This window comes from Pinus tabuliformis, chromosome 4_2 (assembly GCF_031772625.1).
Source record: "Pinus tabuliformis cultivar Carrire ecotype Pingquan chromosome 4_2, CPIR1, whole genome shotgun sequence".
In the NCBI taxonomy this organism is placed as follows: domain Eukaryota; kingdom Viridiplantae; phylum Streptophyta; class Pinopsida; order Pinales; family Pinaceae; genus Pinus; species Pinus tabuliformis.
In genome coordinates, this window is record NC_142304.1 from 1,175,205,506 (window position 1) to 1,175,232,702 (window position 27,197).

The 27,197-nt window shown below is 35.8% G+C and overlaps 1 protein-coding gene across 1 annotated transcript; it reads left to right on the forward strand.

Annotated features, from left to right (window-relative positions):
- Positions 1-23,271: 23,271 nt before the first annotated feature.
- LOC149173850 (peroxidase 51-like) lies at positions 23,272-26,861 on the forward strand. The gene is made up of 4 exons (XM_089428019.1): positions 23,272-23,510; positions 23,600-23,794; positions 25,335-25,500; positions 26,192-26,861. The coding sequence occupies exons 1-4, from the start codon at positions 23,280-23,282 to the stop codon at positions 26,599-26,601; spliced, it is 1,002 nt and encodes a 333-aa protein (XP_089284145.1). The 5' UTR covers positions 23,272-23,279; the 3' UTR covers positions 26,602-26,861.
- The last annotated feature ends 336 nt before the right edge of the window (positions 26,862-27,197 follow it).

Below are 27,197 nucleotides of genomic sequence, written 5' to 3' on the forward strand. Positions count from 1 at the left end.
TTTGCGGATTTGTATTTGTCTCATCATCATGAAGGAGAACAAATTCGGTCTCTCGTTCACCTGATGGCTCACCTGAAGGCCCCTCCTCCTGCATTGGCTCCTTTCCTTTGTCCTGTTCCTGTGATGCTGATGGAGGAAGCGAGACCCCTTCCACCTCTGGTGGAGATAACACTCGATTTGCCGCTGCAAACAAACGTCTAGTGCCTTTCTGATATGTGATGAAAACCAGCAAACTAGCAATCTCATGGTGCTCATACTAATGAGAAGGTTCACCCTCATGCTTAACCTCTGATACTCCCCATGAAGCCCTGAAGAAATCACGCGAGATGAAATCATCCCAAATGATGCCCTGCAATCCAAGCTGATGAACCACCAGAATCTTAATAAGAGCAAAATGATAGACATTGTTAAGTTGCTGCTGAGGTCTTTTGCGCTGTATAAAGGTGGTCATCCTCTCTATGTTCTAGAAAATGAAATACAGAATGTTCATCATCTGTACTGTGGTGAAATGCATGAGCAACCTGATGTGGTAAGCATAAAGACGAGACAATCATCCCTCACAGCTGAAATATCTCATGATCAGTCTCATTAGTGGAGCATATTCATCCTTCAGGTATCGGAACGGGAACACTCCCTTGAGCTGCCTTAAGAAACTAGTTTTGATGTATGGCTCATAATGCTGCCGGTCAACCTTCTATTTCTTGTGCCATGGTTCACCAATGTTCGGTATATCGGTTGCTAATGAGACAGATTCTGGTGTAAGTGTGAAGGTGACACCAGCCAAGATAGCTTGATCTCCGTGCAAGTGCAGCACAAAAAGACGAGCCAACTCATGATGAAATTGAACACTAGCCACCTTTTGACAAAACTCATAGCATGACTGATGCTGAAAACATGACATAGCAAGAGGGCAGGCCTGCAATTCTGTAAGGGTGGTCAGTTCTTCTCTAACATGTCTGCCACTTTTATGAGGCCTCTGGGGTGCCTGTTCTTCCAAGGGAGAGTCACTTTGGGTTTCCACCTCATAGTCCGATGAATGCTCGGATGCCATGACTGCTATACACAATACCTTGAAGAGAACATGATTTTTATGTAAGAACTGTGCTTGAACTGCTCTTTTTGGTGTTGTATTTCAATTTCTGCCACCAAGGGAAAAAACAAATGCAACAGGGACTGTTAGGGATTGTTAGGAAGGGGAAACCATATTGAGGAATGAGAATTATTGGGATAATTTTGTTTAGGGAGAGGAGGGGGATTTTATATATGGGAATAAGGTTTAGGGCTTAGGATTAGTCATATAGGGTTGAGGAGATTTTAATAAGGGCTAGGGTTTTGGGATGTTTAGTGTAATGTAGGATTGATAAACTTGGTGGGGGGGTAGGAAATGAGGAAATAATGGAGAATGGGGAAGGAGGAGAGTCCTTGGTGACAAAACTGTGAGCTTTGAAAACCCTGGCAGCAAATTTGTTTGTGTTGGGTATGAATTTTTTGTTTCAACCTTTATCACCCTTACACCACCATCTCTTATCATAAAATCTGAAGCAATGTCAAAATAGAAGGCCCTACCTGACAACTCCAAGCAAGGGATGAGCAATTTGAAAAGATTTGACACAATTTAGGGCTCTGAACTGTGTGCGTCGCGCCAAGAACTCAGTGTGTCGCACTCTCTATATGCGTCGCGCCCGTTCAAATTAACACTGGGCAGACATCACGAGTGCGCCGCACTCTCTATATGCGTCGCGCCACTCCACCTGTGCACTGCGCTCCAACCTTTGACACGGTCACGGCCTTTCACACCATAGTTTGTTCTTCAACCTCCAAATTCGACTTTTGCTATAATATTTCATGAATGTAACTTGATGCAAATGATTTATACACTTGGAGAAATATCTTGTAAGAGTTGGATTTGATTTTTTCTTTCTCCAAAACCGATTTTGTAATGTTTTCACTTTGGCACTTTTTCACAATTAATACAACTCTGCTTTTCACACTTCCTTTTGATTTTCTTTGACCAAAATGATGAAATTTTTGGCAATTTTTTTGCAGGGGTAGCCGACATGGATTTTGGCTAAGGAGACTAGGGCTGCGATTGGAGAAATCCACTAAGAAACTTTTGAAAATTATTACAAATGACGAACTGTTGAGTTTTCTTCAAAACATAGTTTTGAAGAACAGTCGTAATCTATCAATATGATGATGAAAATATTTGAATCACAGCTTTATAAGAGCCTCCCTCTATCCTTGCTGGATTTGTTAGACATTGTTTGAAGACCAAATGACTAATCCCTAGACTTGATGACCGAAATGACTCTTGTCCATTAAAAGATCGAACATTGACCGTTATGGACTTTAATACATATTGATGAAAAGACCTGAGCCAGCAGGTACAAGACATGAGGGGAATGAATGATAAGGCCCTTCCATCAGATCATGCCATGCCCCTAGAGGAATGCAGCTTAGTGAATGTAGCGAGACACCTAAAAATGAAATGCAGAAAGAGTTTTGATCTCTGACGGAGGACTGACAAGACCAACTCTAACACCAGCCACAGACTATTATTCCTCAACAAAGGATTTTGGCAGGCTTCATAAGCCTCCTTGAAATCCACATCTGTCTGATATAAGTCTGTCAGGTGCTCGAAACCCAACACTTGTATTGTGCTCTCCTGTAAGAGAAAAGCTCTTCTGCTTAATGCATTTGCTACCTTGGTGGCCTATCCACTGATATGATTCAAGACAAATGTGAAACTCTGCAAGTACTCAACCCATTTTCCATGCTTGTTGTTAAAATTATGCTGCTACATAACATACTGTAATGCAGAATTATCAGAAAACAAAACAAATTCGTTCCCCAGCAAATAGTGTCTCCAATACTTCAATGCTTGGACAACAACATAAAACTCCTTGTCATAAGATGAGTACTTCTGCCTGCTTTCGTTCAGTTTTTCGCTGAAATAAGCAACAGGTTTGTCTTCCTAGCTGAGTACAGCCCCAATGGCTATACCACTGGCATCACAACGAACCTGGAAAAGCTTGTTAAAATCTGGCAATCTCAGGATTGGTCTTTCGGTGATCTTTTTCTTCAGCATTTGAAAGCTTTTCTCTGCTGCCTCAGTCCAATAGAAAGGCCGACTTTCCTTTTTTATGGTATCCAACATAGGTGCACAAATGTCACTAAAATTTCTTATAAACTTATGATAAAAACTTTCCAACCCATGAAAACTACATACCTCAAACAGACTTTTTGGGGATGGCCAGCTAATGATTGTTGCAATTTTCTTTGGGTCCATCTTCAGCTCATTTTCTGCAATCACAAAACCCAAATAGACTAATTCCCTTTGAAAAAAGAACATTTTTTCAGATTTATCAGCAACTTGTTTTGCTGTAACTTCTCCAGCACACTTCGAACGTGTTGAAAATGTTCTCCTCTAGTCTTACTAAAAATCAGTATATCATCAAGATATACAATCACGAACTTTCCAATGAATTATTTTAACATCTCATTCATTAAGCGCATAAAGCTACTAGGGGAATTGCTTAACCTAAATGGCATCATATAAACCTTCATCGGTCTTAAAGGCTGTCTTCCATTCTTCCCCTTCCCTGATTTGAATCTGGTGGTATCCACTCTTTAGATCGATTTTCGAGAAATATGCTGCCCCGCTCAAGCAGTCCATCATGTCATCCATCCACGGTAGCGGGAACCTGTACCTAATGGTAATCTTATTGATGGCTCTCGAATCGGTGCACATTCGCCACTCTCCTCCTTTTTTTGGAGCTAAAACTGTTGGAACTACACAGGGACTTAAACTCTTCCTTATCAACCCTTTATCCAGCAATTCCTGTACCTATTTCCTAATCTCCTCGTTGTCCTTAGGACTCATTCGATACGCTGCCTTGTTTGGTAGACTAGCTCCGGGTATAAAGTCTATGTAATGACTGATGCTTCTCTTAGGAGGCAGTTTATCCGACAAATTGTCCACTACAATGTCACTAAACTCCTGCAACATGTTCTGAATTTCTTCAGGCAAATCTGCAATTTCGGTGTGCAATAACACAATTTTTGGCCTCCTCACAAGAACATATTTTATCTCACTGTCTTCGATCTATTTCAAAAATTCCTTTCCTCCCACCAACAACACTTCTGCTAGTTTCTGCTACTTCCTCCTCCTTGATGGGTACAAGCATGTGCTTAATCCCATCCTTGACAAACTTGTAACAGTTTGTCTTTCCATCATGAACTACCTTCCTGTCATACTGCCATGGCCTTCCTAGTAGTATATGACATACGTCCATAGGCATAATATAACAAATAACCTTGTCCTTATACCTACCAATATGGAACTCAACTTCACATTGTTCGTCAACCAACAGCTGATGGCCTTTCTACAACCACGACACCTTATAGGGAGTGGGGTGCTTTAGCCACTTCAAACCCAACTTCTCCACCATCTCTGTGGCAACCAGATTATCCATACTCCCACTGTCGATAATCAACTTGCAGCATTTTCCGTGTGACTTACAAACTGTCTAGAATAATGCCTTCCTTTGAGTTTGTTTAGCTGTCTCCTTTGCTGGCTTCAGTAGTACTTTATTCAAAATTAAGGCTTCCCCTATTTCTGGCACATTCTCTACTTCTTGGGGTGGTGCCTCTGCCTCATCGGGCTGTGCAACATATGCTCCTCTGGGACCAGCTTGTTCTCCTTTAGGACACTCAAAAGACCTGTTCCCCCACTTGTGACACTTGTAGCACTGGTAAGCAGCTTCTCTACCTATGCCATTTCCCCTTCCTCTCTGATATGGCCTTCCTCCTCTAGTGCTATCTCATTTTTCTACTGTCCCTGAAGTCTTGGAATTGCTACCCTCTTCACTATTGTTGGCAGTTCGTCCTCTACCATAGGATTGTCCCTTTCCCCTACCAGTTCCTCGTCCTCTCATAGCATTTTGTTTTCTTGTGATCTTCTCCTCTGCCTTTATGGCACTCTGGTATGCTTCTTCAATGTTCCTTGCGGAGAGAATGCTTATCTCATCCAATATTTCCAGCCTTACGCCATTCACATAGCTTGCTATCTTTTCCGGGGTGTCTTCCATGTACCCAACTCTCAAATTCACCAGGTAGAATTCTTCAGTATATTATTTCACTGTCATTCCTCTTTGCTTCAAATTCTGCACTTGTCGATGCAGGGCAATCTGGTAATCTTTGGGAAAAAATCTTCCCTTCATCTTGGCCACAATTCTCGGCCATTTCTTAATTGGCAACTTATTCATCCTCCTTCTTTCTGCTTGGATACTGTCCCATCACAAGGTTGCGTGTCCTTTCAGCTTGGTTGCAGCAAATTTAACTCTTCAATCTTCGCTGACCTCTTCACATTTGAAATATTTGTCCAACTCGTTGATCCAGTCCAACAGAACTTTTGTGGAAAAGCTTCCATCGTAATTTGGAATCTCTAGCTTTGGATTACTACTTGCCAACAAGACTAACCTCAACAACCTGATTTCAGGTCTTTCCTCATTCGATCCATCTGTCGCCACTATAGCTTCTTCTTCACTGTCATCTCCTACCTCTGGATCCCTTCTCCTTCCTGCATCTACTGCTGCCAAACATGCATTAAGGATCCTGATCTCTTCCCGTAATCCTTCCTTTGCTACTCTCTAAACACCTCTCCCATGACCTCGTCTTCCAACCTCCATTTCTTAGGAAAACTCAAAACCTAGCTCTGATACCACAATATGATGGGACCAACCCCTTTAGCTTGCGGATTAACAATAATTTAAAACTGTGATTAGCACTAAGACAAGGTTAGCGCAAACATGATTAACATTATAACAATAATCAACACAAATATTTTTGTTTTTTCGTTTTGATGGCGCAGTTAATTGGTGAGTACGGAGTAGGTGTGAGGGGACACCTGTCCCTGCCTCGAACTTCACCCTCCCACCCTTCGACTATGCTCTAACCCTCGTCACTTGTCACTTTGGTACTTTGGCTCTTCTTTGCTTGCAGTGAGGGTTTATCGTTACTCTGTTTGTGACTGTGTCAAGTATTGCAATGGTGCTCTGTCCGCACCTGGTTATGGACTCCTCCACCTGGTGGCTTGGTAACTCCACCCGCACTTCCTCTTTTGCTACCCGGTGGGTCTCACCTGGGCACTGTATTGATGGCTTCGTCGGCTTCGTGAGAGAGTTTTCTTCATTCCTCTGTTGGCTTATTGTTCTTCTTCGTGGACGCTGCTATTTCTACTGTTATCTTAACTCTCTCTATATATATTCTCTAGTTGAATTTCTGGTTACCCGCTTGATTATTTCTCCAGTTGATCTGTTGGTAATTCCTAGATCACCTCTGGCTCAAGCGCGCTTAACTGTGGAGTTTTCCCCACAATCAAGCCCACTTAGCTTTCTCTCCCGGGAAGTCCTGGTTACCAGGTGCAAGCCCCAGAAGTGATGATTGATGCTATGTGATTTATTTCACTGGTTTCAATCCCACTTCTTCACCCCTGTGAGCATCACCTGATGCAATGAGTGCTAAGTGGATTATTCAAAAATCATGAGATATTAGTCAGTTACGACTACCTCTCATGGAAATGGTCATAGATGACTGACTTACTTAACGCAGTTGAATCCAAAAAAATGATATCTAATATAATGCACTGTGAAAACCCCCAGTACTTAGTGAAGATATTTATTTATTTCTAAATTTGAAATATGTATAAAGAATTTAATAAATATATATTAGGAAATAAAAAATGAATTAATATATTTTGATAATAATTTTATTAGTTTTATTCATATTTAATTTATGATGATCTTAAGGTTTGTTAGGTTTCAAAGTGAATTTAATAAAATCTCAATTAATATTAAATTTCAAAATAAACTTAATAAAATCTTGGTTAATATTAGGTTTCAAAATGAAATCAATAAAATCTTGATTAATATTATTCCTGAATGTTGCTGCTTCTAAACGATACAACCCAAACTAACAAAGTCATACATAATTGCTTTGATAGAACTAACATGAAACCCCATCTAATTTAGATGGCTTTTAGTTAACTATCTTCATTAATATTGTTGTTAACTCATTTAAATTTTAGATGGCTTTTGGTTGACCATCTTCATCAATATTGTTATAAACTCAAAAATATTCAATGCAAGTTCACATGCTCTCATGTATTCATCCCAAAGATGTCATCAATTAGATATGCTCTACCTTGATCTTTTTAGATATTGATTAGTGATAAATTAACTAAAAAATTATATATATAATTTTAAAATCACAAAACCAATTTGTAATAATTAGCCAACTTTTTTTGACAATGTCTTAACAAACCATTATTTTAAACTAAACCATTTTTCCTTAACATTTAAAAAAATCTTAATACTTTAAAAACAAATATTTGAATTATTTTTTAAATCATATTCAAATTTTATAATAATAATTTATTTAATTGTACACAACTGTCTAAATTTCATTTCTTTTTAACATTAAATTAAACGCATTTTCACCCAAATAAGATATCAAAATAAAATATATTAACTTAATTCAAAACATAAATATAAAAATTAATTTTAAATAAATATTAATATAATATTTTATATTTTTAAATTAAAAAATTTAATTTAGATAAACATTAATACAATATTTTATACTTGGAAATAATTAAAAAGAAAATTTTCCTCAGTAGATCTCATATTATTCTGATAACAAAAAATAGTGACCAATCTTGAAAGTGATTGGCAAAGACTATTCTATAAGATGGTTTCTGACCATTCATTGCGTTTGTACAAGGAAATAAAAACCTCCACAGTTTCTCACACAAAAACACATTATGATAATGATAATATAAATTCTAATTTAATAAAGTCACCGCTGACCACCCGAGCTTTCTTGCAACGTTTTATTAATGTTTATTATGACCGTCTCGCTGGATATGGATGTCGGTCGCTTGGAAGTATTTCGAAATCCGCTTTCACTGGATTTCCAATGGATTTGATTCTTTCTCGCCTTTGATTTCATTGTTTTTCTTTGGTTTATTATTCATTATTTCCTGGGAAGTTGATAGTATTTGAAATTTTTTAAAGTTAGGATGAGTTATAGTCAAAGATTTTAGTTTGATTGGTTTGATGAATAATCTGTATCTTAGTGATGCGGGATTGATGTGGGATTAGTGTTTAGAGATAGGTTAAGAAAATGATTGAATTGTAAAAATCTAAAACATGGAAACATTGGTTTTATAGATTATTTTTAGTCCAATAGATTTTAAAATATTGTTTCAATTATTGTAATTTATATATTAGTATACAAGCAATAAGAATGTAAGTCTCACCACTAACTCTAGCTTTTAGAATTTTGGTGTTTGGAATCGATTTACAAGTAATTCTACCTGTATTCAAATCTCTAGAAACTTCGTCTATATACTCATAGTGTAAAAAATACAAAGAATAAATGGAGTCCACCAACCAAGGAATTCGCCTTGGAGGAAATCCTAGTCCCTTCTCCTCTTGGGGAGATGTTGGTGCACCCCATATGGCCACATTGTCGCTTCCAGGACTGACAATTGGTTTGCCTGTATGGCTCTTCTCAACCTCTGTCGTTCAAAACACCACTATTCCTGAACAATCGAATCAGCAATTAGACGGGTCCAGAGTTACCCACCAACCTTCTACTTCCTCTAATTCTTCCTCTCCTCCTTCCTCTTCGCTTGATGGGGCTGGTAAAGCCAAAAGTCAAATTTCTAAGGAGAAGAAGGAAAAGAAGAAGAAAGAGAAGAAGAAGAAGGAGCCAAAAGCGAATGGGGGCAAACGAGTGTCGTCTAATGAAAATCCACACACTGTACCGACCAGGCCTAAATCGCCATGTGTCATTTGCAAGGGAGACCACTATCACAGAGATTTTCCTTGCATCCCTCGGATCTTAAGGGACTGGTCTCCTCGTTTGCACAACCCGGTGTCATCAACCTCTGATGATCATGTTGAAAACACACCATCAACTAGTGAAAGTGAAGCCCCAGGACAAAAAGGAAAATATAGATTTCCTTGTAAACTGTGCGAAGGCGATCACGCCATCCACCGTTGTCCCTTCTTAGACGAGGCTAAAAGAGTTTTGGACGATCGTCCGGTTTCACCGTTACGACTTCCTCCTGGATATAAAAAACTCTTGCTGAGTCCATCACCAGTTGAAAATCCGGCTGGCCCGCTCAGGTGGTCGGCTGAAACATCTATCATTGAAGATAAACCATCTGAATCCATACCAGACGAAAGTCAAAAGGTCGAGGCGGCAGTTGACCCGGTTTTTCCTTCAGAGGTTCCATCTTCAGATGATACAATCACTGAAGAGAACAAGGATGACACCGTCCAAATTCTTTTCATAAGCACAGACTCCAACGAACATGGGGGCAATTTACCCGTTCCTTTACTGCAGGAAGGAAGTTCGTCAAAGTCGTACCCGGCCGTCTATTCGGTCCCACCTCCAAGCAACCTAGTTGTCTCCTTCGACTGGAATCAACTAGGCAGACCCCACTTACCAGCTAGTGTACCATTCCAAATTATTGTTCAAATATATATAATGGTTATGGCTGGTACCATCATAGATGAGGGGGCTTCTGTGAGTATCATTTCCTCAACTACTTGGAAAGCGCTTGGTTCGCCATCGCTTTTGCCTGAGATGAGAAATCTGACAGGCTTTCATAAAGGAACCAGTCGACCGTTAGGGATCCTTCCCAATGTGCCCATAACATTGAGAGGGAAAATCGTTCACATGAACGTGATGGTAGTTCAAGGACCCCTGGATTACAATCTACTCCTTGGACGAGACTATATTTATTGCATGAGAGCCATTGTCTCATCACTCTTTAGAGTGATGTGTTTTCCGCATGAAGGAAGAGTGGTCAAGCTCGTAGACCAGCTTTCATTTCCTGGATCACGCATAGCAAATAGTCATATACCATCCCTAAATGGTATTTTCACGCAAGAAATGTCTCAATCTCCAGTCCGTCCACCCGATGAGCGCGAGTGATTCGGGGGGACATGACTGAAACCCAGGGGGCATGCACCCTGGTCTGCTTCAGCAGGAAAACTTCGGGTATAAGGTAGGTTTCCCCGAGAGAATATGATTAGTCTATACCCCCGTCCATGATTGGAAGAGGGGGTTATTCTGGAACAAGATTCTCTTGTCAAAGTTATGTGAGTTGGCGGGCATCGCCGCTCACCTTTGTTTGTTTCGATAGACATCGCCGAAGAAGTGTTTTGTTTGCGCTGTGAATAGAGAAATCTTTGGGTAACCTGTAAGAGGTAGGCCTCTCTCGGTAAAACAAATGTTTTAACAGACTAAAGAAGGGGTAACCTTGAAACTCTGTTTTATACCTGGGGCCATGCAAACCTTTTGGAGTGCAAGCGAAGAGCGGCTATTTATTTTTTAAATTTATAGGACCTCTAACCCTTTAAACTCATAGGATTGGTCGTTTCCTAACTTGCATAAAGAAAGGATGTGGGGCAAATCTCTAAAAGTTGTCGTTTTTATATGAGACATTCTTATCACACGACTGGATTAATCGAGCAGTTTTAGCACATAGTTCAAGCTCGTTAAAAAATAAACATAAGACATGAGCAAATGTTTCCACCCGCATTTAAGCTCATTAAAAAATGAACTATTCCCCAGTAAATAACCATCGTGAATGTAGTACTTCAGCCATTAAAGCCTTGGCCGTGTTTGCACCGTCACCTCCACTTTTTCATTTTCCGATCATTCACCTCTATTTGATTGTTTACCCATTTTGAGGAACAACTACGAAGAGTGATTTCACTAGCCATCCTTGTGACACTGCCGTGATTGGAAAATTCCAAACCTTACCTGGAATCAACTGCTACCCGTTTTATCACTCGTTCCTCAAAAGACGAGTCTCCTTTAAGCTCTTTTCAACTGACTCGTAAAATATGAAAAGATTGTTGAGCCATTGGCCTTTCGAGCTCGTTAAAGGGACAGGAAGTTCTATCCCTCCTCTAGATTTTAATCTTTTTGGACCCGAGGGATTATTACAAAAAAGGATCGAGTGCTTATTTTGTTCGGCTCGTTAAAAGTATCGAAAATTCATCCCTTCTGTATTGTTTTATACTTTTTCGGACTTAAGGGATTAGATGACAAAAAAGGAATTTTGGAGTTACCTTTACGTTCCTTTTCAGACTCTCTAAAATTGAAAAGGACCGAGTTATCTTTGTCGTTAAACTCGTTAAAAAGATTAATAGCGACAAACTTGTCTATAGACGAGAACGAGTTTCACTATTGCTAGGCTCGTTAAAACATAGCGATGGGTTTGCCCGAAGCCGGAAAATTATTGAACAAGCATATGTTATCCTCCTCAAGCTTGACAAAAATAAAGAGGTACTGGTCAGCAATGACTGGGGAAAAATTGGGAAGAAAACTCAAAGAAACTTTGTTGGTAGCAAGTCGCTCTTGAACATGACACTTCCACTCCGTGTCCGAGTCAGGTTGGGTTGTTTCATTCACCGGTCACATCACCATGGTCACGCCATACCATCCACATTTGGGGTTAATGCTACCAATCCTTCACATCAGTGTCGCCGGTATGTTCAAGAGAAGTCATTCAGTGAATTCACCTGTGTCTCACCCACTACCATATATTATACTCCATTCTTTCATGACTGCCACTCTGAACCTTATATCACCAGATCGTTTTCACCTCCATTAAAATCATTTGCTCCGTTCCGTGTCATTGATGTGGGATTCATTAAGGCCCTCTTGTGACGGATCACTTCTTGTCGACATCAGCTCATTATCTAAGAAGTTGATCTAGGAACACCCCATTCAGTACTTTGAAGCTTGCATGCCTCAATGGCAAGTCTCTCACTTCTGGCGACAGGTTTACATCAATGGCCTTCGACCGAAAGATTTTGCGTGGTGTTCAACGCCAACTCCTTTATTCACACCACGTGAATTGTACTGCAGTACCTTGAGGGTCATTATCATTATCTGTGATTCCTCTCACGCTTGTTAACAGTTTACATCATTGACTAGTAATCAAGCGATGTCTTTCCATGTTCGACTTCAAAACATTTCTCACATGGATCGACTTGTACTTCGAGTGAAGATTAGACGAGATTGAAGACCCTGGATCTAGTTTCATCCATCCGGGCTGCGATATATATTCAGGGAAATAAAAATATTAAGTGTACATCATTGCAGCACAGATAATTATCCTACCAAAAGGATGATGGCTCTATCAGAATCATCAGTCTACACTCAGACGATTGTCTGTCCTATGTACATGAAAATGAATTTATAAAGTTGAGCATGGGAATGCCCGCCTCAGCTAGATCATGAAAATATTATGAAGATGATGTATTGTATTGTATCTTATTACAAGTCTCCTCCCAGCATTGAAAGAACTTCGGATCCTCATAATAAAGCATTTCACCCGACACCAAAAGGTTAACGGCCTCATACTTTAGGGGACAACTGTTATAGACATTTTTGTACCCTACAACCCCAAGCATGAAATGTCCATAAACCAAGGGCTCCTAAGTCCCTAAAAGTGTTGTTCTAACCCCTAAAGGAACAAGGTCAACAGATTACAGCTTCTCCCAGAAGTTCTCCATGAGAAACTACTTAGAATTGGTCAAAACAGGATCATTACAGTTGCTCCACTGGCTAAGTGCGTTGCATCTCACCTAGATACACTGTGAGGGTGCGTTGAATTTCAAAAGTCCCTTCTGTGGGGTGCGATGGGTGAGAAATGACAAATGGCAGTGTCATTCCGCGAGGTGGAGAGGCAATGGAAGCTTCCAGAATCTTCTCCTGTGACACTTGCCTCACTGAATTCGACCAAGGATGAGTAAGAGGCCCTCAGTCTCCAAGTGGAAGCAAGAACTATCAGAGAGAAGACACTAATCAAATCACAAGCTGACTCATCCCCCTTACAGATATCTATATATGGATCCCTCATCCCAGAGATCCGAAGGCTGGAATTTTGCATATTGTAAGGAATTGTTGTTGGTTTCTAGAGACAAACATCAGATTGTTGGGTGATCTATGCTTTTGTTTGAGGTGAAGAGGGGCTTCTTTGCTGGGAGGTTGATGCTGAGTCAGAACAACTGGTTGTAACTCCTCCTGGATCTTTTCTTGTTTATCAATAAAAGCTATTTGAGTTTTCCTCCATGCTTTTGTATCATTGATGCTTGTTACATTTGTATGGTCAATTTACATCTGATCCTAGATTGTTTATGATTATAGATCCATGTCTTTGTATAGTGCTATGCTTCTGTGATCTTACAGGTACTTTGTGAAGCTGGGCGTGCAAGGGAGTAGGCAGCTGAGGACTATCAAATAAGAGAGGGATCGAATCAAAGGATTATCGCAAGACAAAGGTTGGTATTTCTGTTCCTCTCTATCTATAATTCATAAAGGAAAAACAAAAGTAGCTTTTCTCTGTTTGTTTCTAAGGCAGCTGTCACACCTTAGTGGGATAGAGCAGTTCTATATAGACACTTTTCCCTGTAACAGGGAAGTTCGTTATTGTGTATTTAGATGATATCCTTATTTTTAGTAAGACTAGGGAAGAACATTTCTGACACGTTAGGTGTGTCTTGGAAAAATTATAGTAGAATAAATATTAAATTTGAAGAAATGTACGTTTTTTAAGGAGTTGGTTTATTTGGGATTCGTGATTTCAGAGAATGAGTTAAAGATGGATCCGGAAAAGGTTGCAGCCATAGTTAGCTAGTCGTCCCCAAAAATTTTATTTGAAGTACGGAGTTTACATGGGCTAGCAAATTTTTACTGGAAGTTTATAAAAAAATTTAGTGGGATTTGTGCACCCATGGTGGACACCGTCAAAAAAGAAAATCAACCTTTATATTGGACTGAGTCAGCTGAAAAGAGCTTTCAACTGCTGTAAAAGAAGATCATCGAAAGACCCATTTTGAGGTTACCAGATTTCAACAAACTTTTTCAAGTTCGTTGCGATGCCAATGGGACAGCCATTGGAGCAGTACTGAGTCAAGAGGATAAACCGGTGGCCTATTTCAGTGAGAAATTAAATGAGAGTATATAGAAATATATGTCCTATGACAAGGAATTCTATGCAATGGTGCAAGCGCTGAAACATTGGAGACACTACTTGTTGGGAAATGAATTTGTTCTATTTTCGGACAATTTTGCTTTGCAATATGTCATGCAACAACATAAGCTGAATCATAAACATGTGAAGTGGGTGGAATATCTCCAGAGTTTCACGTTTGTGTTGAAACACATCAGTGGACAAGCCAACAAAGTGGCATATGTGTTAAGTAGAAGAAGTTTGATTTTACAGGAAAGTAGAGTGCACGTGTTGGGCTTTGAACATCTCAAAGATTTGTATGAGACAGATGTAGATTTTCGAGAAGCATATGAAGCTTGCTAGAATCCACTGTTGAGAGACAATAGTTTGTGGTTAGATTATAACATACAGGAAGGATTGATGTTCAAGGGAGGAAAATTGTGTATTCCAGAATGTTTAATGAGGGAGAACTTAATTCAAGAGAAACATAGTGGTGGTCTAGCTGGACATTTTCTCATAGACAAGACTTTGGACCAGGTAAGTCATTTCTATTATTGGCCAAATATGCTGCGAGACGTACAACGGTATGTGGCTAGATGTAATATGTGTCAGTTGGCAAAGGGACATAGTCAAAATATGGGATTGTATACGCCCCTACCTATTCCGGACAGGCCATGGGACTCAATAAATTTAGAATTTGTCCTGGGTTTGCCGAGGAAACAGAAAGGATACGATTCAATCATGGTAGTAGTGGATTGCTTTACTAAGATGGAACATTTTATTCCTTCTAAAAATACCAGTGATGCCATGCATGTAGCCCATTTATTCTTCACCGAAATTGTCATACTGCATGGCTTACCAAAGTTTATTATTTTGGATAGGGACAAGAAGTTTACGAGCCATTTCTGGCAGACTTTGTGGAAGAAATTAGATATTAAACTGAACTTCAGCTTAGCTTATCATCCACAGACTGACGGGCAAACTGAGATATTAAACCGAATTCTAGGAATCTACTACTTAGTCTAGTTGGAGAGAATTCACAACAGTGGGATCGCGTACTCACACAAGTGGAGTTCACTTATAACGATTCACCCAATAGGAGTACAGGTAGAAGCCCTTTCCAGATCCTATACGGCATGCACCCCCATGGAGTACACAAGTTACGAGATTTGGGTCGGTTGGAACAGAGCAGTGATGATGGAGAAGATTTCGCCAAAATGATTAACGATATTCACAAACAGGTGAAAGCTAAATCGCAGAAAAACAACCAAAGATATAAGGAGAAGGAAAATTTAAAATGACGAGAAGTGAAATTTATTGTAGGAGACCTGGTACAGGCACACCTACAAAAAGAGAGGTTTCCTAGAGGAGAATATAACAAGCTCAAATTGAAAAATATAGGGCCTTTCCGGATATTACGGAGATTCTCTGCCAATGCATATGAACTTCAATTACCCTCAGGTATTGGGATCTTGCCCATTTTCAATGTAGCAAACCTATACCCTTATATTTCTGCTAATATGGAGGACACTTCAACAGGACACATATGGGACACCCAGGGAGACAAAGAGATAGGGACATGGATCAGACAAATACCCCCAGCTAAGCCTTTGGAGATTGACCAAATACTGGATACTCAGGTAGCTAGGCGGATATGCCGAAAGGAATACTTGCAGTACTTGGTTGAGTGGAAGGGCCGTCCAATTGAGGACAGTTCCTGGTTGGATGTCGGACAGATTCAATGCACTGGGTATTCGATAAAATAGCTCATGGACAGGAGCCATGAGTTTCACTCACCCCGGGAGCCTGATGCAGGAGCATCCAATTAGGGAGGCGACAGCTGGACATGCTGTTTTAAGAATTTTTTTAAATTTACTTCTCAGTTTAGTTTTATTGTTATTTATACTTGAATAACAACAAAAGGGAATGTAACTACAAATTTCAATTGCAGGTAGTTCCTCAACTAAATGAGGATACCAACAACTTAAATACACAATCAAAATATGAACAAAGGGTTGCTGCCAACGAAGGAGAATAGAAACCAGAGAATGTAAACTCTGACAGAATATTTTAAAACAGTAAAGAGAAGCATTTTAGGTACCAAACAATTGTTATTATGAATGACTATAATCTGGTACTATGCACAAAATTAACTACATGATTGAGGGAGTGTTAACGAGATTGTGCATCACATCGAAGAAACTAAACACTACAAGAGAATTCATTCAGGTACTTCACGAAAGCAAATCATTGAAATTATTACAAGTAGAAGATTTATCTTTTCTATAAATATATATACATACATTGCATAAATATTTGTTATAGTTCAAAGATAGCATCATGTAACCCAACACAGGTTCAGAGCATAAGGCATAGTTCCTTCTAGAAAAAATATACAATTGCCAATTAGTCCTCAGATATTTTCATTATAGACCAAGAAGGGTCCCTGTGATGCAGGACCAACTAAAAAAATAGAGACAAGACCACACTCAACAACCAAAGCCGAACTGTACAAAAATTGCATTCAAATTCACAACCAAAATCTCCGCAGAGCCACGGTCACCAACGACCAACTAATGACCCAGAACTTTTGATGGACAGACAGAACTAAGGACCAAAAAAAACGAGACTTTGTCTCTACAAAAACAACCTACAGGACTGTATTAGATAAACAGGAAGGACCCTACCTAGTTCAAGTGGAGACTGCAATGGAAGAGTGAAGCAATAGTAACTGTCAAGGACCAAACCCTTGCCACCACCACAGAGGAGCAAATTACCTGCACAGTCAAGAGACAACGATTAGAGAGGCAACATAACCAGTTATATGGAGAATAAACAAAGAGAAGGGTAAATATGAGTACCCTAAAGGTTACCTAAAGTGGAGAGCAGGCTCCATAGTCAAATCTAGGACCAACATCACACCAAACAGTGATGGCCCTTAAGGTGAAACGAACCACTAGAAACTACAACCCACAACTAGAGGACCAACAACGAGGGTTGGTCACAAGAGAACATAACCCAGGGCTAGAGGGCCAACCACCACCAAGACCAACAACATTCGAGCCATGGCCACAGAGCCACAAAACCCCATCTACTCACAAGGAGTGGAATTGTTAGCAGAAGAAAAGCAAAGAGGGAGCCTGAAATCGAAGCAGAGAGGTTACCTTGTGTTAGAGCCAAACTATCGCTAGGGAAGTTGAGCTGAGGACCTGATAATAATTCGCACCATAAACATAGTCAAACGCACCAGAGACAAACCAGAAGTGCAGCAAACCAACTAATATTACAGAGAAATCACCGCATACCCAGGACAGCCACAAAGCCAAGCATTATTTCGAAAAACCACGTAAGAAGCAGCCACCAAACTTGTTGATACAACATCTTAACATTACCTAGTAACATAGAACTAGAGTCGAGGCCGAAACCAGTAGATAGTGGGAGGCAGAGAGCCATTACCATCAGGCAGAAGGAACCAGGTAAGGACACAGAGGAGCAAAGCGAAACCGGCAGCAACAATAACCCAAGCTACAACCAAAACCCGTGCCATAGAACCATAACAAGGGGAACAAGACAACCTCGAAAAGGCATTAGAGTTAACGCTCCATTAAAACCTCACCAAAAACCCCAGTTGCATAAAAGCGCAGGACGGGATCACATGGCCCAGTTTCCATGAAGGCACCCACCTCAGCTTTTGGGATGAGTCATCATAAACCAACCTAGATTCATCTTAATTCCAAATCAATCTCTCTTAAGGTGAAAACCTCGTTTGGGGTGAAAATCAAAATGGTATAATTTTCATATTTAACTATATGATATATAAAAAAATTATTATATAGAAAAATATAAAATATCACTCACTAAAACACAAAACAATACTTACAAATTTTGATTTTTCACCCACATTTACATGGGGTCTTTCACCCTTTAAATAGACTATATTCCACATGAATACATGTGAGTACATAATCTTTTACAATATGGTTGTCATACTGGGTTGTGGAGTCTTTCACCTTTTAAATATACTATATTCCACATGAATACATGTGAGTACATAATCTTTGTGAGTACATAATTTTTACAATATGGCTGTCATACTGGGTTGTAGAATGCCTCTCAGCACAATAAGTTTAAAAATTAAAAACATATGTCTGTTTTAAAAAAATATTTTTATTTTTATTTATTTTTTAATCAAGAGAATTGTTAGACCTACTACTTATCATAGAGGAGATCTTGGATGAGTGAGACTGCTAGTATACTCCTTAACTTAACCCAACTACTAATGAGACTCATTATATAGGTAAACCAACATTTGAGTGAGGCTTTAAATTGGTTGGTAAACACCTTTTGGTGCAAGATGTCCACTATTATGTCTAGCTCTATGGTTTTTTTTTCTAATTATAAGTTCCAATGTAATGGAGATAGAGCATCTACACCTCTACAAGCTCAATCAATCAAATCCCTTAATAAAGAAGATTCCTTGTTTATAAGATAGGTGATATTCTTATTAGAAGTAATTTGATTATTAAATGTGCTTAAGGTTTTTAAATATACATTGTTGAAAAAATTTAAAATAAAAAAATTAGTTTAAAAAATCTAGAACTTCAATTAAACATAACTTTTATTATCTAAAATGTTTAGAGACATTTTAAACTCTACACATATTTAATAAGAGTGAGTATATTATTAATAGTGAGTGTAAATTATTTTTTTTTGGAGGAATCATATATCAATTTTAATTTGAATGTGTTTGGAACCACTTACTATGGTTCATCATCACGACATATATGGATAACTTGAGACAAAGAATTAATAAACAAGCATATATCCATCTTAAATATGGATCTAATATGAGCCAAGAGGGATCCAATTTCTTCACGTGCAAATTTTTTTATGAGCTGACATTATTTAAATGTTTTGTACAATTATTTAATTTTATTTTTTTTTAGATTTTTTTTTTGAAAAAGATGAATGAAATTTCAACTTTCATGACAGACAAACAATGTTACACATCATAGTGGGCTGTAGAATGAGTCTCTAGGCTCAATTACCCTCTCACCTCAATAATAGAGATGCAACCATGAAACAACATTAAAATTGATATGTGATTTCTTCGATTTTTTTTTTTTTTAATGATGATTAACGTCCATTGAGGCCAAACTTTGGTCTATCGGACCTAAAGAAATGAATTATTTTGTTTGATTTAAGATTCTATTCCTATGATCAAAAAGTTTGGAGAGAAGCCTTTGAGCTCACTATAATTTTGACATCATAAAAGGCTAGGAAGGTCAGTATAGCAACAAAGATTATGAAACTGAGATTTAATGTGGATGTACGGGGGCACTCTAAGAGGAAGTTGAGGAAGTGATTTTCATCTTCGATGTTCATATTCTCACAGAGATAGTAGATCCTTTCCATCCATGGTGTTTTAGGAACTGTCCAATGACCCGTTTCATTATGGAGCTCATGAGAGTTCATTAGAATCTTGACTATATTAATTTTCTTCTTTGAGCTAGTTAAAATATAGAGATACTTTTGATCTTATAGGGTGGGTTGATGACCTCCTTATAATATCTTTATTTTCTTTTAGCTGCTAAATCTTTCTCACACCACATTTTTTCTTTGAACTTAGAAGTAACAATATTTTTAATGATATTAATGTTTTGCAATGCAACATTCTCGTTGATCTCCCAAAGGTTTAACCATGTACCAACCTCGTTTGGGCCTTACGTGGTTTTGGCTAGAATTTAAAGCTACTTAGGAAGTCAATGGTCTCCTATGTTATTGAGCTTGTGCTTGTACAACAGAAGCCTAGTCATAGCTAGGCTCTTGATAGGGAAAATACCCATTTCTATAAGGAGAATAAGATAGGGTGTATTCTTTTATATATATATATATATATATATATATATATATATATATATATATATATATATATATATATATAATTTTAAAATTATAATGTGAGATTTTAAATACTTGCATGCTTTTTTAGTAAACCAAAGTTTAAGCATGTTTTAGTAAACCCAAGGCTTAAAAAATAAATGGAGGAAAAAATATGATGGCAAAATGAGTATAAATAGTGAGATTAAACACACACACACACACACACACACACATATATTAAAAATGTAATAAAGGAAAAATATAAAAATGTTATTATAAAAAAGATCTTGAATAGTGAAAATATTTGATATCATTCTTTGGGATTCAACTACGTTAAGTAAGTCATTCATCCATGACCATTTCCATGAGAGGTAGTCGTAACTGACTAATATCTTATGATTTTTTAATAATCCACTTAACACTCATCATCCATGACCATTTCCATGAGAGGTAGTCGTAACTGACTAATATCTTATGATTTTTTAATAGTCCACTTAACACTCATGGCATCAGGTGATGCTCACAAGGGTGAAGAAGTGGGATTGAAACTCGTGAAATAAATCACATAGTGTCAATCATCACTTTCGGGGCTTGCACCCATTAACCAGGACTTCTAGCTCAAGCGCGCTTAATTGTGGAGTTTTCCCCACAATCAAGCCCACTTAGCTTTCTCTCCCGGGAAGTCCTGGTTACCAGGTGCAAGGCCCAGAAGTGATGATTGATGATTGATGCTATGTGATTTATTTCACTGGTTTCAATCCCACTTCTTCACCCCTGCGAGCATCACCTGATGCAATGAATGCTAAGTGGATTATTCAAAAATCATGAGATATTAGTCAATTACGATTACCTCTCATGGAAATGGTCATAGATGACTGAATTACTTAACGCAGTTGAATGCCAAAAAATGATATCTAATATAATGCACTGCGAAAACCCCGAGTACTTGAGTGAAAATATTTATTTATTTTAAAATTTGAAATATGTATAAAGAATTTAATAAATATATATTAGGAAATTAAAAATGAATTAATATATTTTGATAGAAATTTTATTAGTTTTATTCATATTTAATTTATGATGATCTCAAGGTTTGTTAGGTTTCAAAGTGAATTTAATAAAATCTTAATTAATATTAAATTTCAAAATAAACTTAATAAAATCTTGATTAGTATTAGGTTTCAAAATGAACTCAATAAAATCTTGATTAATATTATTCCTGAATGTTGCTACTTCTAAATGATACAACCCAAACTAACAAAGTCATACATAATTGCTTTGATAGAAGTAACATGAAACCCCATCTAATTTAGATGGCTTTTAGTTAACTATCTTCATTAATATTGTTGTTAACTCATTTAAATTCTAGATGGCTTTTGGTTGACCATCTTCATCAATATTGTTATTAACTCAAAAATATTCAATGCAAGTTCACATGCCCTCATGTATTCACCCAAGAGATGGCATCAATTAGATATGCTCCACCTTGATCTTTTTATATATTGATTAGTGAAAAATTAAGTAAAAAATTATTTAGTTGAGTTATATATATATATATATATATATATATATTAAATCACAAAACCAATTTGTAATAGTCAGCAAACTTTTGTTTGACAATGTCTTAACAAACCATTATTTTAAATTAAAACATTTTTTCTTAACATTTAAAAAAATCTTAATAATTAAAAAATAAATATTTGAATTATTTTTTAAATCATATTCAAATTTTATATATTCATCCCAGAGATGTCATCAATTAGATATGCTCCACCTTGATTTTTTTATATATTGATTAGTGAGAAATTAACTAAAAAATTATTTAGTTTAGAAAGTAATATATATATATATATATATATATAATTTTAAAATCACAAAACCAATTTGTAATAGTCAGTAAACATTTCTTTGAAAATGTCTTAACAAACCCTTATTTTAAATTAAAACCTTTTTTCTTAACATTTAAAAAAATCTTAATAATTTAAAAACAAATATTTAAATTATTTTTTAAATCATATTCAAATTTTATAATAATAATCTATTTAATTGTACACAACTGTCTAAATTTGATTTTTTTTAACATTAAATTAAACGCATTTTCACCCAAATAAGATATCAAAATAAAATATATTAATTTAATTCAAAACATAAATATAAAAATTAATTTTAAATAAATATTAATATAATATTTTATATTTTTAAATTAAAAAAATTAATTTGATAAACATTAATACAATATTTTATACTTGGAGATAATTAAAAAGAAAATTTTCCTCGGTAGATCTCATATTATTCTGATAAAAAAACAATAGTGACCAATCTTGAAAGTGATTGGCAAAGACTATTCTATAAGATGGTTTCTGACCATTTATTGCATTTGTACAAGGAAATAAAAACCTCCCCAGTTTCTCACACAAAAAAATATTATGATAATAATAATATAAACTCTAATTTAATAAAGTCACCGCTGACCACCCGAACTTTCATGCAACGTTTTATTAATTTTTATTATGACCGTCTCGCTGGATATGGATGTCAGTCGCTTGGAAGTATTTCGAAATCCGCTTTCACTGGATTTCCAATGGATTTGATTCTTTCTCGCCTTTGATTTCATTGTTTTTCTTTGGTTTATTATTCATTATTTCCTGGGAAGTTGATAGTATTTGAAATTTTTTAAAGTTAGGATGAGTTATAGTCAAAGATTTTAGTTTGATTGGTTTGATGAATAATCTGTATCTTAGTGATGTGGGATTAGTGTTTAGAGATATGTTAAGAAAATTATTGAATTATAAAAATCTAAAAATATGGAAACATTGGTTTTATAGACTATTTTTAGTCTAACAGATTTTAAAATATCGTTTCAATTATTGTAACAAGTCTCACCACCAATTCTAACTTTTAAAATTTTGGTGTTTGGAATCGATTTACAAATAATTCTACTTGTATTCAAATCTCTCTAAAAACTTCGCCTATAAACTCATAGCGAAAAAAAATACGAACCATAAAAGACAAAATCACATCACCACCACGATCTCTTACCCCTTCTCAAAAAAAACTCATATGCATACCAAGATCATCTTTTTGAATTAGTAAGAGACCTGGCATCTCCACTAGAAAACACATTTTCTTACGTATTAAATCAGGCCGGAAAAATTATAAATAACAAGATAACTTGCCATTTAAAACGTTTTATTATATTCATTTGAATTATTCAATTTTTTGTTTTTTCGGTGACGGTGAAGATAGGAAATCGATAGCAGCTCCATCTCTGACATTTTCCTTCACTGCTCTGTTTCCTGCTATAAATTTGAGAGCTCTGAGAGTCCGGACCTGACTGGCATTAGCATTGATAATGGCCTCACGAAATATGAGGGCAGAGATGCATTGTGCTTTCAGTGTTATATCGCTCCTGATGGGTCTTTATTTTGGCCATGCGAGAGCTCAACTGAGCGAGACTTTCTACGACCAGACGTGCCCAAATCTGCAAACCATAGTTACGAAAACAGTCACAGCTCAATTTCAGTCGAATTTTGCTACGGGCCCTGCAACTCTGAGGCTCCTCTTTCATGATTGCTTTGTTCGGGTAAACAAAAATGGAGTTCATATAAAGAGTATACGTGAAATGCTTCCTGGGAATTATTTAATTTTATGGTTTTGTTGTCATGTTTGCAGGGATGTGATGCATCGGTTCTTATTGACAGTACTTCCACCAACACAGCTGAGAAAGATGCCACGGAGAACTTGACGCTCAACCCGGCTGGAACTAACACTGTTGTCGCCGCAAAGGCCGCTGTGGAGGCAGTCTGTCCCAACCTGGTCTCTTGTGCAGATATTTTAGCATTGGCTACCAGAGATGTTGTTGGGTTGGTAAGTTTAATGTCAGCCATTTTTATAGGCAGATATTTTAGCGTTGGGTACTAGAAAATGTTATTGTGTTGGTAAGTTTAATATTAGTTGCAGATTTTGAAAATATTTTGGAATCTAGTTATATTAATTAGTTAAATATTTCACAATATTTTCAAAATCTGCAATTCAATAATAATCATCTATATTCAATAAAAGATCAATTTTTTTAAAATGTAAATTGAATGTAAAATTCCGAAAAGAAATTGTGCAAGTTGAAAGATTTAATTAAATTAAAAAATTTAAATTTTAGTAAATAAATCTATGCTGATTTTTAATAATATTATGTGTTAACTTTCACATATATTTATATAGAAATATTTTTATTAAAATCATAATATCTTTTTTTTTAAATCATATACATATAGATAACCATATATTTAATTTAGAAAAAAAAAAATTATAAATATTGAAATTTGATAAGTTTATTATCTAAATTTATATATATATATATATATATATATGATATGATATGATGATAATTAAAAAAAAAAATTATATTTTTAATTAAAATTATTGGGTTTTTTATATATTTATTAATTATGTTGATAAGTTTTTTTTGTTATTTGTAGATTCAAATTAAGATAGATGTTTTGAAAAATAATATATTATTTTATAATTGGAAAGTTTTTTTTTTATAATAATTATATGTTTATGAATTAAACTTTAAAATTTTATATGTTATGAAATATGAATAATTATAAATCATTATTATTTAATTGTGATTAATATATTATGATTAAAGAAAATGTTTATAATTTTATTAATAAAGAAATTGTAATATAATAAAATGAATTTAATTGATTTATAATTTTTATTTTTTTAATTTGACTTTGTATATTATGGTGCAGTGAAATAGGAAAAACATTTCATTTTGGAATGTGATGTATTCAAAGATATGAGCGAAAGTTATGGAAATATGTTAGCATGAGTTTCATGGCATTCTCTTTTCAGCTAGAGGATTGTTGGAAGGTTGGGTCAACTTATCATCAATTTGAATAAGAAAATGATTGATTGAATTGCAAAAGGCTAAAAACAAGAAACTACTAGTCTTATAAATTATTTTAACTTAATGGACATTAAAATATCATTTTGTTTTTTTCATTTTATTATATATTTATACTCATTTACAACCACCCCAACTTATCTCAATATATTTCAATATTTACACTCATTTAAAATACTACTATAGATATGATATTAAACTATTAAAAATCTATGTTACATAAAATAAATAAACATGGAATTCAACCCAACTTAATTTTTATATTAAATCTATTTCAATATATTTCAATATTTACACTCATTTAAAATACTACTATACATATGGTATTAAACTATTAAAAGCCTGTGTTACATACCATGAATAAACATGGAATTCAACCCAACTTAATTTTTATATATTAAATCAATATGAGCGCTTCTTGGTGCAGAAAATGAATCAGATTCAACGACACTTAATTTTTATATATATTGAATAGTATAGTTTTTTTTGTTGTTGCAGACAGGAGGTCCTTCATATAGCGTGGAGTTGGGCCGTAGAGATGGATTAGTATCTCTAGCCTCTGAAGTGGCGGCCAATATACCTCCACCGACCTTCGATTTGGACCAGTTGAATGCTTTCTTTTCTGTAAAGGGCCTCTCACAAATAGACATGATTGCTCTTTCAGGTAACAATTTTGAATTATACCTATCTTATAGGAGGTTCATAAGTACGTAGTTTTCAGTTTTCAGTGTGAGGTTCATGGGAATGTCACATTAAGTTTCTTTATGAGTTTATTTCAATGAAGTTTTTCTATGAGCTTATTCCAATAGCAGATTTTGGAAATATGATGAATGGGAAAAGGTCAATAGTTTTTCCAATTTTTATTTGTATTTTGAAATTTTTAAAAGTTAAGTTCAATAAGTAGATATAATGTTAATGTTATTTTTGTTAACATTAAAATTATATTGGTTTATTAAAATATTGTTTATGGAGCAATATTTCACTGTTTTTTTTATCCGTTATTTTTTCAAAAATATTTCAAAATTTATTATTAATTTTATTGGAAAAGTAAAAAGGAGAAACACAAAAATTAACACACACAAAACACACTAGACTCTTCTCTATTGATCACACAAATTTGATTATTTAACTTTTTTTAAACTTTAACTTAACTAAAACTCACTCTAGTTGACTCAGTTAACTAACTCTCTAAATTTAACTAATTCTAACATGCCCAAATAATTACAATTTCTAACCAACCTAATAAATCTAAATTACACTTCAAAAATATTTCAAAATCTACCATCAACCTAATAAATCTAAATGCAGATAGTTAACCTTTACATGCTAATAGTTGCTTTGTTTGTCTTGTGAAGGAGCTCATACTATAGGAGTTAGTCACTGCAGCGGATTTTCCAACAGACTATATAACTTTTCATCCTCAAATCAAGTTGATCCCACGCTGGATCCTTCTTATGCCACGCAACTGCAACAGGAATGTCCCGTGAACGCAAATTCTGGCATCTTCGTAAGCATGGATCCACAAACGCCCACACAGTTTGATAATGTTTACTACCAACTTCTACAATCTTCTGAAGGTCTGTTCAGTTCTGATGAAATCCTGTTCACTGATTCGCGTTCTTCAAGTACTGTGAATAGTTTTGCAGCGAGTGCGGATTCTTTTCAAACTGCTTTTGTGACTGCCATAACGAATATGGGTCGAGTAGGAGTTAAGACGGGCAGCGATGGCGAAATAAGGGTGGATTGCACTGCCTTCAATTCATAGTTTGATGTTCTCTGGATTTCCCGTTTCATAGTGATTTCATATTTCAAGTTTGCTGAGGCTTAAATAAGATTTTTTTTATGTGAATAAGAAATTTTACATAATCACAACAAAGTCCAGGGAGAGATATATGTCCACCCTTATCTTTATTGGAGATTGTGTCAATTTTAATTACGGTTTTTCAAATTTATTTCGCAAATAGTTTGTGTGAAATTGTAATAAAGTTCGGGAGACATATATGTCCACCCTTATTTTTATTGTAGATTGTGTCAATTTTAATTAAGATTTTTCAAATTCATTTCACAAATAGTTTGTGTGAAATTGTAATAAAGTTGTGTAATTTGAAATTTGATATCAGTGAAAATGTTATTATGTGTTTATAAGAGTGGTTTTTGAAATTATTATATTTTTTGTTTTTATTTTCATATTTGTGAACATTTATATAAAAATAATATATTAGAGTCGTTGTAGTTAAAAGAAATCTGGTTTTCTAATCAATGTTTATTCATCAAGTTAGCAGGAGCACTTCAAACATCTTTCAAATATCTCAAATCATACCAACATCCATCCTAGGGTAGTAATAGCACTGGTTATCCTCC

Bases quoted from the DNA above. Each gene is read 5' to 3' on its own strand.
- LOC149173850 (XM_089428019.1), top strand. From the start codon at position 23,280: ATGGCCTCACGAAATATGAGGGCAGAGATGCATTGTGCTTTCAGTGTT. The intron at 23,511-23,599 runs GTAAACAAAAAT...TCATGTTTGCAG, and splicing joins TTCATGATTGCTTTGTTCGG to GGATGTGATGCATCGGTTCT. The intron at 23,795-25,334 runs GTAAGTTTAATG...TTGTTGTTGCAG, and splicing joins CCAGAGATGTTGTTGGGTTG to ACAGGAGGTCCTTCATATAG.